This window comes from Pristiophorus japonicus, chromosome 16, assembly GCF_044704955.1.
Source record: "Pristiophorus japonicus isolate sPriJap1 chromosome 16, sPriJap1.hap1, whole genome shotgun sequence".
Taxonomy (NCBI): domain Eukaryota; kingdom Metazoa; phylum Chordata; class Chondrichthyes; family Pristiophoridae; genus Pristiophorus; species Pristiophorus japonicus.
Window position 1 is genome coordinate 73,178,902 of NC_091992.1, and position 12,889 is coordinate 73,191,790.

Consider the following 12,889-nt stretch of genomic DNA (forward strand, 5'->3'; position numbering starts at 1 on the left):
ACCTCTCAGCATCTACCCTGTCAATACCCTTCAGAATCTTAAATGTTTCAATGAGATCACCTATCATTCTTCTAAACCTAGAGAGTATCGGCCCAATCTACTCGATCTCTCCTCATAGGACAACCCTCTCATCCCAGGTATCAATCGAGTGAACCTTCGTTGCACCGCCTCTCAGATAAGGAGACCAAAACTGCGCAGTAGTCCAGGTGGTCTCTCCAAAGCACCTGTACAATTGTACTCTTGTACTCCAACCCCTTGCAATAAAGGCCAACATACCATTTACCTTCCTAATTGCTTGCTGTACCTGCATGCTAACTCTCTGTGTTTCCTTTCTACGTTGTTTCGCATGCATTGTCAGTCTATCAATATTGGTGTTTTTAAATCACAGAAGTAATTCAAGAAAATTATTTCCCTTATTACTTTTCTCTTAATTGGCAATACTATCCTCTCCCCTTTTGTGGGTTCCTGGGGGTCTTACCTAAGATCCACACCTCATCTTGTTAGCATCACATGCCTATCTGAATCCATTTGCTCTTATAGTCTAATCTTCTATTTGATTAATATTACACATCATGATACAGGCAAAGAAATAGTGTGCAGAAAGCAACAGCGAAAAACGACTATCAAGAAATCTTCCCTTGGACTTAAAAATATTCTCCAGCTCTCCTTTTACCATTATCTATCTTGTGGATAATTCTGGCTAAGTATTACATAGAAACATAGAAAATAGGTGCAGGAGCAGGCCATTCAGCCCTTCTAGCCTGCACCGCCATTCAATGAGTTCATGGCTGAACATGAAACTTCAGTACCCCCTTCCTGCTTTCACGCCATACCCCTTGATCCCCCGAGTAGTAAGGACTTCATCTAACTCCCTTTTGAATATATTTAGTGAATTGGCCTCAACTACTTTCTGTGGTAGAGAATTCCACAGGTTCACCACTCTCTGGGTGAAGAAGTTTCTCCTTATCTCGGTCCTAAATGGCTTACCCCTTATCCTTAGACTGTGACCCCTGGTTCTGGACTTCCCCAACATTGGGAACATTCTTCCTGCATCCAACCTGTCCAAACCCGTCAGAATTTTAAACGTTTCTATGAGGTCCCCTCTCACTCTTCTGAACTCCAGTGAATACAAGCCCAGTTGATCCAGTCTTTCTTGATAGGTCAGTCCCACCATCCCGGGAATCAGTCTGGTGAATCTTCGCTGCACTCCCTCAATAGCAAGAATGTCCTTCCTCAAGTTAGGAGACCAAAACTGTACACAATACTCCAGGTGTGGCCTCACCAAGGCCCTGTACAACTGTAGCAACACCTCCTTGCCCCTGTACTCAAATCCCCTCGCTAATAAGGCCAACATGCCATTTGCTTTCTTAACCACCTGCTGTACCTGCATGCCAACCTTCAATGACTGATGTACCATGACACCCAGGTCTCGTTGCACCTTCCCTTTTCCTAATCTGTCACCATTCAGATAATAGTCTGTCTCTCTGTTTTTACCACCAAAGTGGATAACCTCACATTTATCCACATTATACTTCATCTGCCATGCATTTGCCCACTCACCTAACCTATCCAAGTCACTCTGCAGCCTCATAGCATCCTCCTCGCAGCTCACACTGCCACCCAACTTAGTGTCATCCGCAAATTTGGAGATACTACATTTAATTCCCTCGTCTAAATCATTAATGTACAATGTAAACAGCTGGGGCCCCAGCACAGAACCCTGCGGTACCCCACTAGTCACTGCCTGCCATTCCGAAAAGTACCCATTTACTCCTACTCTTTGCTTCCTGTCTGACAACCAGTTCTCAATCCACGTCAGCACACTACCCCCAATCCCATGTGCTTTAACTTTGCACATTAATCTCCTGTGTGGGACCTTGTCGAAAGCCTTCTGAAAGTCCAAATATACCACATCAACTGGTACTCCTTTGTCCACTTTATTGGAAACATCCTCAAAAAATTCCAGAAGATTTGTCAAGCATGATCTCCCTTTCACAAATCCATGCTGACTTGGACCTATCATGTCACCATTTTCCAAATGCGCTGCTATGACATCCTTAATAATTGATTCCATCATTTTACCCACTACTGAGGTCAGGCTGACCGGTCTATAATTCCCTGCTTTCTCTCCCTCCTTTTTTAAAAAGTGGGGTTACATTGGCTACCCTCCACTCGATAGGAACTGATCCAGAGTCAATGGAATGTTGGAAAATGACTGTCAATGCATCTGCTATTTCCAAGGCCACCTCCTTAAGTACTCTGGGATGCAGTCCATCAGGCCCTGGGGACTTATCGGCCTTCAATCCCATCAATTTCCCCAACACAATTTCCCGACTAATAAAGATTTCCCTCAGTTCCTCCTCCTTACTAGACCCTCTGACCCCTTTTATATCCGGAAGGTTGTTTGTGTCCTCCTTAGTGAATACTGAACCAAAGTACTTGTTCAATTGGTCTGCCATTTCTTTGTTCCCCGTTATGACTTCCCCTGATTCTGACTGCAGGGGACCTACGTTTGTCTTTACTAACCTTTTTCTCTTTACATACCAATAGAAACTTTTGCAATCCGCCTTAATGTTCCCTGCAAGCTTCTTCTCGTACTCCATTTTCCCTGCCTTAATCAAACCCTTTGTCCTCCTCTGCTGAGTTCTAAATTTCTCCCAGTCCCCAGGTTCGCTGCTATTTCTGGCCAATTTGTATGCCATTTCCTTGGCTTTAATACTATCCCTGATTTCTCTAGATAGCCCCGGTTGAGCCACCTTCCCTTTTTTATTTTTACGCCAGACAGGAATGTACAATTGTTGTAATTCAGCCCAATCTATGTGCATATTAAAGTCACCCATTATAACTGCTGCACCTTTATTGCATGCACTCCTAATTTCCTGTTTGATGCCCTCCCCAACATCACTACTACTGTTTGGAGGTCTGTACACAACTCCCACTAACGATTTTTGCCCTCTAGTGTTCTGCAGCTCTACCCATATAGATTCCACATCATCCAAGCTAATGTCTTTCCTAACTATTATTTCTTCCGAGACCCCAGTTGTTCCAGTTTCATTGTTAGGACAACGGAAACCAAGCCGGAAGTTTCAAATTCAAAATTCTGTCATTCTTTACTTTAATTTCAATCCCTCTGATAGGTACCAACGTGTTTAACTCAACCCTGATTGTTTCATTAATCAGTCGGTTTCACTATGCAGCATGTGTCAGTGCTTTGATTTTAAAAGTTCTAATCAGTAGCGATACATTATATGTCCTCACTCGCCTGAGCAGTTTAACCATTACATGTAGTGCTGTTGTCAATGAGACTGAGCATGTCTGAGACCCATTCTTCAGTACATCTTTGCCGTGCAGTTTGCATACAGATTGGCTTACATGCCACATATCACATTTGCACACACAGTCATGCGATATGTGACATCAAATACAAGCCATCCCTGCATTTACAAGTTATCTTATCTCCTCTTTTCTTATTGTTCAGTATAGGTAAGGATATAACCATCTCCAAGGGAAAACTTATCAATTAACTATTCTTAACTACATAATCCTGACTTTCACTAGAGTGTGTTAATATGTTATGTCTGTAATGTACTTATGAATGACTCCACAAGGCAATGTGTTGTACTCAAACTGTAGTAACCTTGGTCCTTTGTTTGTAATTCCAGAGTGAGGCACGAGCATGGTGGGCAACCTTTTATACTGGGCCCTGCACACCTATGCAGGTGACCCTCAGGTCTCCCACCGCAGTGCCCTCTGGTGGACAGCCTCAGCCACAGGGGCAGGAAACCCCAGTCTCCACCAGTTGCACCCTCTAGTGGTGCCAGCATAGTACATACACAGTGTAAACCTTATTGATAGTACATCAGGTAACAAGTCTCCATCTTATACAACTATACAGTGACTACACAGAGAGTATATCTATCGTCTGCATATATAACAGATACCAGACTGATATCCTTTGATGAAACATGCCCAGGTGATTTATGTTTCTCATGGATGCACTTACACATCTTCTCCCGAACCCCTTCTCTTCGGGTTCCTGAATTTCACCCATAATCACCTAGGGAGAAGACACTGGATCCTATTTCCTGGTGTCATTTTCTTTGTTTTTAACTTGTACTCTCAGTCCCATTATATAATCTGGCCACCTCAATCCTGAGCCCTGGAGGAACGATACAAGTATTGACCGTTCGGTCCAAGGTATCAACGCATATTTGTTTATTTTACTTGAACTCGTCTTTGACCCTTTTTCCCTCCCAAAATATCTCCCAACATTGTGCCTGAGTCCATCCTATCTTTTCAAGATCTGATTTCCAGAGAGCAGTCCAGTCTGTAAGTTAGTTACCTTTAACACTATGGCCCTGAAATTCCGATGTCCCGGGTCCGTACGAAGTGTTTACGGACTCGGGAAGGCATCGGAAAAGCCGGTTTTCAGCACGCAATGCGCATGCGCTGAAAATCGGCTTTTCCGATTTGTCAAGTTTCTGGCTTGACAGATCCTCCGTGTCTCGGGAGTGAGGACACTTGCAGGGCAAGATTTCCGATATTTACGAATATTTGCCCTGCAAATGCCCTTTGTAATCTTGCGCCTGAAAAAGCAAGCGTATAGCCTACTTTTACATGCGTAAGAGTTTAAAAACATAGAAAAAACATGATTAAAATAAAAAATTTTAAAACACATTTATATTAAAACCCTGCCAACTCAGATAATTTAATTTTAAACCCTAACCCTAACTTTTTTTTTAAATTGGGATTTTTTTTTTAATTTAAAAAACGTGTAACATTTTTAATTTCTATTAGTTTATTGTGTGCGGTGTTTTTTAAATGTTTTGTATCGTGTTTGTGCGTTTTGGGCTTTTTCTCATTCATAGTAATAGGAGATTCATAACTTATGAATCTCCTATTAATATGAATAAGAAAATACTTACCTGTGATTGGGTGTCCAGGCACATGTGACTCCTGCGGCTGTTCCGACGTGCACGCGCTGCGCGTCGTTGGGAGAGGAGGCCTGTGATTGGGTGTCCAGGCACATGTGACTCCTGTGGCCGTCCCGACGTGCACGCGCTGCGCGTCGTTGGGAGAGGAGGCCTGTGATTGGGTGTCCAGGCACATGTGACTCCTGCGGCCGTCCCGACGTGCACGCGCTGTGCGTCGTTGGGAGAGGAGGCCTGTGATTGGGTGTCCAAGCACATGTGACTCCTGCAGCCGTCCCAACGTGAACGCGCTGCGCGTCGTTGGGAGAGGAGGCCTGTGAATCAGAAGTCCCAATGTGCACAGCAGCTCCAGGTAAGTGCACAGTTTATTTCTATTTTTTCAGGATTTACCCGTGGGAAGCCCTCCTCGGAATTTCAGGGCCAATATTTCCGCCCCGCCTCGACACCAAGATTAGGTTCGGACTGGACTGGCATTGTTGGATTGCCAGGACTTGGAAATATTCAATAATCTCAGCTCTTTTCTCTGTTTGAATTTTACTTTACAGCTGATAAGAAGAAGGAAAAGAAAGAGATTGAGGAGGTTATCCCAATTAAAGAGGAGCCAGAGAAGGAAGATGTATTGAAGGGAGAGGACATATTGGCCCTGGCAATAAAACCGGAGGATCTTAGTAAGGTACAAGAGACATTTATTTCTACTGTTTTAGTGATGTGTGTTTGAAATGTGGCTTTGGGTTTTCCTCAGGAAATCAGTTTTATGGAGAAACCCAGGTGAAGGACTGAGGCCTACAGAGCAAGACACCACCAGGATTAGGTGCCAGCCACTCTCCTCTCTGAGTCAGAAGGTTGTGAGTTCAAGTCTCACTCCAGACTGACATTTCAGTGCAGTGCTGAAGGAGTGCTGTACTACACATCACTCAAATGAAACATTAAACTAATGTCTTCCCTCTCAGGTGGATATAGAACATCCCATAGCATTATTCGAACAGGGGAGTGCCCCTGGTGTCCTAGCCAATATTTATCCCTCGACCAACATCACTAAAAACAGACCTGCTCATTTATTCTATTGTTTGTTGTGGGACCTCGCTGTGCACAATTTAGCTGCCGTGTTTCGCTATATTCCCACAATGATACAGATTCTGGGCAGATACAGCAGGAGCGGCCAGAGACTGTAGAGGAACATGATCGGGGCCTGGGAGGCATGAGTTCGGGGCCAGGGGCCCAGGGGCAGCACGGGCCAGCCCACACTGCGATATGTGTGCGTACTAGGTCCGTGCAGCAGAGCTGGTCTCCAGTTGTCTTGGTTAACCCTTGCCACTGAACCAAGACCTAGCTCTGTCAAGCCCGTGTGGTGGCTGGTGTGCAATGGTCACCCCATGTTAAAAATATCCACGCACAGGCATCTTCCACCCTTCAGGATGTAGTTCGGTCCTTCATTGAAACACCTGTGAATTCGTCCTTTTTTTGGTGTGGAAGCAAGTCATCCTCATTTCGAGGGATCACCTGTGATGTTGACAATGACTACACTTCAAAAGTACTTAATTAGCTGTGAAGCACTTTGGGACACCCTGAGATTCTGAACGGCGCTATATAAATGCAAATTCTTGTTTTAAGATGTAAAATAATAGAAGAAAAGATGAAGTAAATCAGCAATGAGTGATTAAGTTGGGTTTTTAAAGGCAGTAGATTGGATAAGGACGAGTATCTCACAACTCACTGCAACCAGTGCGATTTCATTTGAAGGTATTTCAGTGAGCCTTTCCCTCTTGCAGCAAGTTTCGTGCCCTTGCAGAAAAATGGACCTCCATCCCCTCTGACCCAGACGCTGCAGTTCTCCAGAGACCTTGTACTCTTTAGGACTCTCATCATCCTAGGTCACTTTGAGGTGTGTAACATTATGTGGGGGCCTGGATAGAATGGATAGGACGGACCTATTTCCCTTAGCAGTGGGTTCAACAACCAGGTGGCATAGATTTAAAGTAATTGGTAGGAGGTTCAGAGGGGATTTGAGGGGAAATTTCTTCACCCAGAGGGTGATGAGGGTCTGGAACTCACTACCTGAAAGGGTGGTAGAGGCAGAAACCCTCACCACATTTTAAAAGTACTTGGATGTGCACTTGAAGTGCCGTAACCTACAGGGTTACGGACCGAGATCTGGAAAGTGGGATTAGGCTGGATAGCTCTTTGTCGGCCGGCACGGGCACAACGGGCCAAAATGGCCTCCTTCCGTGCCGTAAATTTCCCTGATTCTATGATCACGTGTGCCCACTGCTATTTGTCTCGCTCCCGATTCTCTCCAGAAGATGATATTGTCAACATACCATGTTTTGAGCTCGGCTCAGATTCTATTAATAGATAGATAAGACAGATTGTGAGAGGAGGGAGAGATTGTGCAATATATAATGTAGCAGTGACAATATCTTCGGGCTTACCTACCTGGCCATGACCGTGCAGCACTGCCTCTACAAGCCTAAGCTGATCGGGGAGGCAGCTACAAAGTTGTGCCCGTTTCTTCAAGGAGATTGGCAGTATAGGAACGGCAGTGCCAGTGGCTGTCAAGGTGAACACACCCCTCAATTTTTATTCCACCGGTTGCTTCAGTATCAGTTTGCTGCCCATTAAGTGATTATAGTTAGAAAGAAAGGCTCAAAAGATGGGGGCTTTTTTCCCACTGGAACAGAGAAGGTCGAAGGGGAATCTAATACAAGTTTCCAAAATTCTGAAAGATGTTGAAAGGATAAATAATGAATGGAAAGAACTTGCATTTATATCATCCCTTTCACCTCAGGAAGTCCCAAAGTGCTTCACAGCTAATGAAGTACTGTTGTACTTGAAGTAGGGAAATGCGGCAGCCAATATGTGCTTAGCATGACCCCACAAACAGCAATGAGATACATGACTGGATAATCTGTTTTAGTGATGTTGGTTGTGGGATAAATATTGGCCAGGAAGATTGTCTCCGCTGGTCAGAATACTGGGATAGACTTGGATTATCACTGGCCTTTGGCCCTCTGTTCACCACCACATTTCTGCAGCTACTGATCTGCTCAATCGCAGCCTCACTTTCAGCTTTGATGCCTTTGGCCCCATTAAAACCATTACGCTCTCTCACCCTGGTCATTCCCCTGGTATGGCCCTAATCTCCGCTCCCTTAAGTCCAAGGGACGCAGACTTGCACGGATATGGCGGATAATTGGTTTAGCCATTCATCGGCAAATCTGGCTGGACCACATACAGCACGACTAAGTCCTGCTCTCCTCTGCCAAAACTGCTCACTATTCCAGGTTCATCCTGGAATGCAAAAATAACCCTCGGCTTCTCTTGTTCACTACAAACTGTCTTCTTAAACCCTTCGCCCCCATCTCCTCCACCCTCACCTCCAACAGGTGAGAAGAGCTCCTGGACTTCTTTGGATGGTCTCAATCTTTGTGACAATCAGTTGCCTCTGCCGCTTCCCTCCCTTCTCCTAGGACACCGAGCAAAATTTCCCCTAAGGTACCTCCGCCCTAGCCCTGACCTCGCATCTTTCTCTAGTTTTTTGCTGATCTCCCATCATGCCCCCTCCGTGCTCATCTTGTTCATGAGACCCACCTCCTGCTCCCGAGACCCTAGTCCCACCAGACTGCTGACAACCCAAACTTCTTTCCTGATCCCCATGTTAGCTGATGTTGCTAACGGTTCCTCTCTCCAGCTACTGTCCCCTTCTCCTTCAAATCTGCAGTCATCTCCCCTCTCCTCAAAAAAAACAGTATTGACCCCTCTGTCCTTGTAAACCACCATCCCATCTCCAAACCTCCCTTCCTTCTCCAAAGTGCTTCGACATGTTGTCGCCTCCCAAACCTTTCCCACAATTCTATGTTTGAATCCCTCCAATTAGGGTTCTGCCCCAGCACAGTATTGAATCGGCCCTTATCAAAGTCGCAAATGACATTTTGTGTGACTATGACTGTGGTTAAACTATCTCTCCTCATCTTCCTCAACCTGTCAGCAGCCTTTGACATTTGTTAATCACACCATCCTCCTCCAACGCCTCTCCATCATCGTCCAGCTGAGTGGGACTGCACTCGCCTGGTTCCATTCTTATCTGTTTAACTGTAGCCAGAAAATCACCTGCAACGGCTTCTCTTCCCACCCCTGCATCGTTACCTCTGGTGTCCCCCAAGGATCGATCCTTGGCCCCCTCATATTTCTCATCTATATGCTGCCCCTCGGCGACATCATCCAGAAACACGGAGTCAGTTTCCACATGTACACTGACGACACCCAGCTCTACCTCACCACCACCTTTCTCGACCCCTCTATTTCATCACACTGCTTGTCCGCCATCCTTTGTTACCCCGAGACTGACTATTCCAATGCTCTCCTGTCCGGCCTATCATTTTCTATCCTCCATAAACTTGAGCTCATCCAAAACTAAGCTGCCCGTATCTTAACTTGTACCAAGTCCTGTTCACCCATCACCCCTGTGCTCGCTGACCTAAATTGGCTCCTGGTTTAACATTTCTCATCCTTATTTTCAGATCCCTGCATGGCCTCGCCCCTCCTTACCTCTGTAACCTCCTCCAGCCCTACAACTCTCCAAGATCTCTGCACTCCTCTAATTCTGGCCTCTTACAGATCCTTGATTTTAATCTTTTCACCATTGGTAACCCTGCAATTTTATTTGATTACCCTCCTGTGAAGCATGTTGGGACATTTACTACGCTAAAGGTGCTATATAAATGCAAGCTGTTATTTTCACAGAGAGGGGTGTTTGAACATGGTTATTCCACATCTGGTTATTGAGGCAGGGACTATTGCGTCATTTAAAAGAGCTTAAGTAAATATTTGAAAAGGAAGAATATGAAAGAAAAAGACAGTGAAGTAGGGACGGGCAAAACCAGGCCGCATTCCCACCCCTGCTCACTACCCAGAGAGCCCAGCTGGAAAGTGCAAGTGTGCCTCATCAGTAATGGACAGGACGGAGCTCAGGCAAACTGCTCACTAACACAACTGCTCAGGTCCATATATGAAGATAAACTACTTGGGAGAGGTTTGGAGGCAGAGATGGTACTACATCCCAGCAAGAGAGGAGAGAACATTGGGGAAAAATACCTGTTGAGTGGGAGTCAGTAAAAGACGGAATTGCTGGACGAGAAAATTCATCGAGTTGGAGTTGTGGCGAACCATAGCAATCAATGAATTCAATTTGTTTCTCCTTTGCTTCCCTGGTAGCTGCATGACCCTCGGGCTCCTTTAAAGGGAATCCCTGTCACCAGCAGAATGGTGATTCGAAGAGCAATATTGAAGGAAGAAGTGGCAGTGAAAAAGATTATCGCCAAACCTGCCCTGCCTGTGGGTGTGCCGAAAACTATGGACTATTCAGGTCAGTTATAGGTCATGAAATTGGGCAAAGTGAAGTCATAGGACTGGATTTTCCGGTCTTCTGTGCTTCGGGTTTCGCCCCAGAGCAGCGGCAATGGCGTCGGTAAGGTCGTCTGCGCCCCACAGTGATCCTCGGGTCCGGTTTTTCAGCAGCGCTGAGCGGAATAGCTGCACTTGGTGTGCAGTGCCCCTGGTTGTGACGCAGCACGAGTTTGAGCTCCTGCCCGACCCGAAGTGTGCCCGTAATGACCGCCTGGGAAATCAGGCAATCCAACAATCCCGACAGCGAAGGGGTAAGTAATGGACTCCTAAGGTAAGTGCGATCGTTTTTTGCTTTAGTTTTTTTAGTGATTTGTGTTGTGGTGGCGTGGGCAATATTTTGGGCATGTATTTTTTAGGATTTTTTGCTGCCAGATGTCTCTCGGAGTGCTCACGGCCTGGCTCTTTAGCTTGGGAGTTTCTCATCCTTGCGCCAAGTACTTAGCGCTGCGCCCCCTGATGCAGGGCCCAGATGCCCAAACTTAAATACTAAAGCACAAACTATTCCCGGCCACTAACATAAGAACATAAGAATTAGGAACAGGAGTAGGCCATCTTGCCCCTCGAGCCTGCTCCGCCATTCAAAAAGATCATGGCTGATCTGGCAGTGGACTCAGCTCCACTTACCCGCCCGCTCCCCATAACCCTTAATTTCCTTATTGGTTAAAAATCTATATATCTGTGATTTGAATACATTCAATGAGCTAGCCTCAACTGCTTCCTTGGGCAGAGAATTCCACAGATTCACAACCCTCTGGGAGAAGAAATTCCTTCTCAACTCAGTTTTAAATTGGCTCCCCCGTATTTTGAGGCTGTGCCCCCTAGTTCTAGTCTCCCCGACCAGTGGAAACAACCTCTCTGCCTCTATCTTGTCTATCCCTTTCATTATTTTAAATGTTTCTATAAGATCACCCCTCATCCTTCTGAAGTCCAACGAGTAAAGACCCAGTCTACTCAATCTATTATCATAAGGTAAACCCCTCATCTCCGGAATCAGCCTTGTGAATCGTCTCTGTACCCCCTCCAAAGCTGGTATATCCTTCCTTAAGTAAGGTGACCGAAACTGCACGCAGTACTCCAGGTGCCGCCTTACCAATACCCTATATAGTTGCAGCAGGACCTCTCTGCTTTTGTACTCCATCTCTTTCGCAATGAAGGCCAACATTCCATTCGCCTTTCTGATTACCTGCTGCACCTGCAAACTAACTTTTTGGGATTCATGCACAAGGACCCCCAGGTCCCTCTGCACCGCAGCATGTTGTAATGTCTCCCCATTCAAATAATATTCCCTTTTACTGTTTTTTTTTTCCAAGGTGGATGACCTCACATTTTCCGCCCCACCACCATTATCGCCCCAAAAACATCAAAGCCTAAAATCCAGCCCTTAGTGTCAGGTAGTGTAATGGTGAATTGATTTGACACTTAGAGGTGCCATCTCTCTGCTGGGGCAAGCTCAGTAGTGGAGTGTCATGGAGTATTAAAAATATAACACTCAACACAGGTCTGTATATAGAGAAAAGAGTTGTTTATTTAAACTCAATTGATCAAGGGAGACACGGTCGCATCAGTTCTGTACTGGATGCAATCTCCACCGGTCTCATTCGAACAGCCTGGGCTGCTATTTTTTATACACTCAAAATACATACAAAATCATGAAACTACGCGCGGAAGTATTCCATTGGTTGTTTGTCACAAGTCCTCGCCCGCCTACTGTGATTACATTGGTTCATACAATTCTAATGATTTCATTGGTACATACAATTCTAATGATTTCATTGGTACAAATAGTTACAGCAAGTTTATCCGGGGCGGCCCTTATCAAATGAGTTACGTGCTACATCATTTCTGTGAATTCCTTTTCCAGGCTCATTGCCTGTGTGTTGGTCATCCTTGACTAGGTTTGATAAATACAGCTGGATGTCTCAGAGACTTTGTCTCCTTTTATCTCATATAACCCGAGGTGACCCCTATCAGTTTATTATTTTACGAGCACTGTCTCCATCAGTGGCCATTTGTCTTGGTATACTATGATGGCTGTTTGTTTGTTCTCAGGTATGTGCTAGGTACTATCTCCTTGAGAGTTCCTTGACCTCAGCCCTAACCCCTTATAATATCCTCTGTTCTTTGTTTTAGCCCTGATAGCAGCAAAACACATTCTGTTCTTAGATTAATGAGTTCAGTAGGGAGGGTGACAACAGTTGGTTACTGGAATGCAGAGCTCAGCTGTTCCACCATGAACACGTGCATGTCTTTTCTTTCAGCCTTTCTTGCCTAAGATTTTAACTTTACTAAATTAATTTTACCCCTGATTAATTTGTTCTACTACATGGAGTGTGTTTTGAAGTTGGCCATTGCCCAATCAATAAATTTCCTGTTATGCATCTCCATCCAATCTGCTGCATGGAGGAGAAAAAAGAAAAGAAAGACATTTATACAGCACCTTTCACGACCTCAGGACGTCTCAGAGCATTTTACAGCCAATGAAGTCGTTTTGGAGTGTAGTCACTGTTGTAATGTAGGAAACGCGGCAGCCAATCTGCGCACAGCAAGCTCCCACA

General features: G+C 45.2%; 1 protein-coding gene across 1 annotated transcript in view; it reads left to right on the plus strand.

Annotated features, from left to right (window-relative positions):
* Positions 1-12,889, plus strand: part of mycbpap (mycbp associated protein) — a 158,422-nt gene that overhangs the window by 5,020 nt on the left and 140,513 nt on the right. The window contains exons 2-3 of the mRNA XM_070857425.1: positions 5,477-5,604; positions 10,143-10,293. Of these exons, the coding sequence (XP_070713526.1) occupies positions 5,477-5,604; positions 10,143-10,293 (279 nt within the window). The remainder of the gene's footprint in view (positions 1-5,476; positions 5,605-10,142; positions 10,294-12,889) is intronic.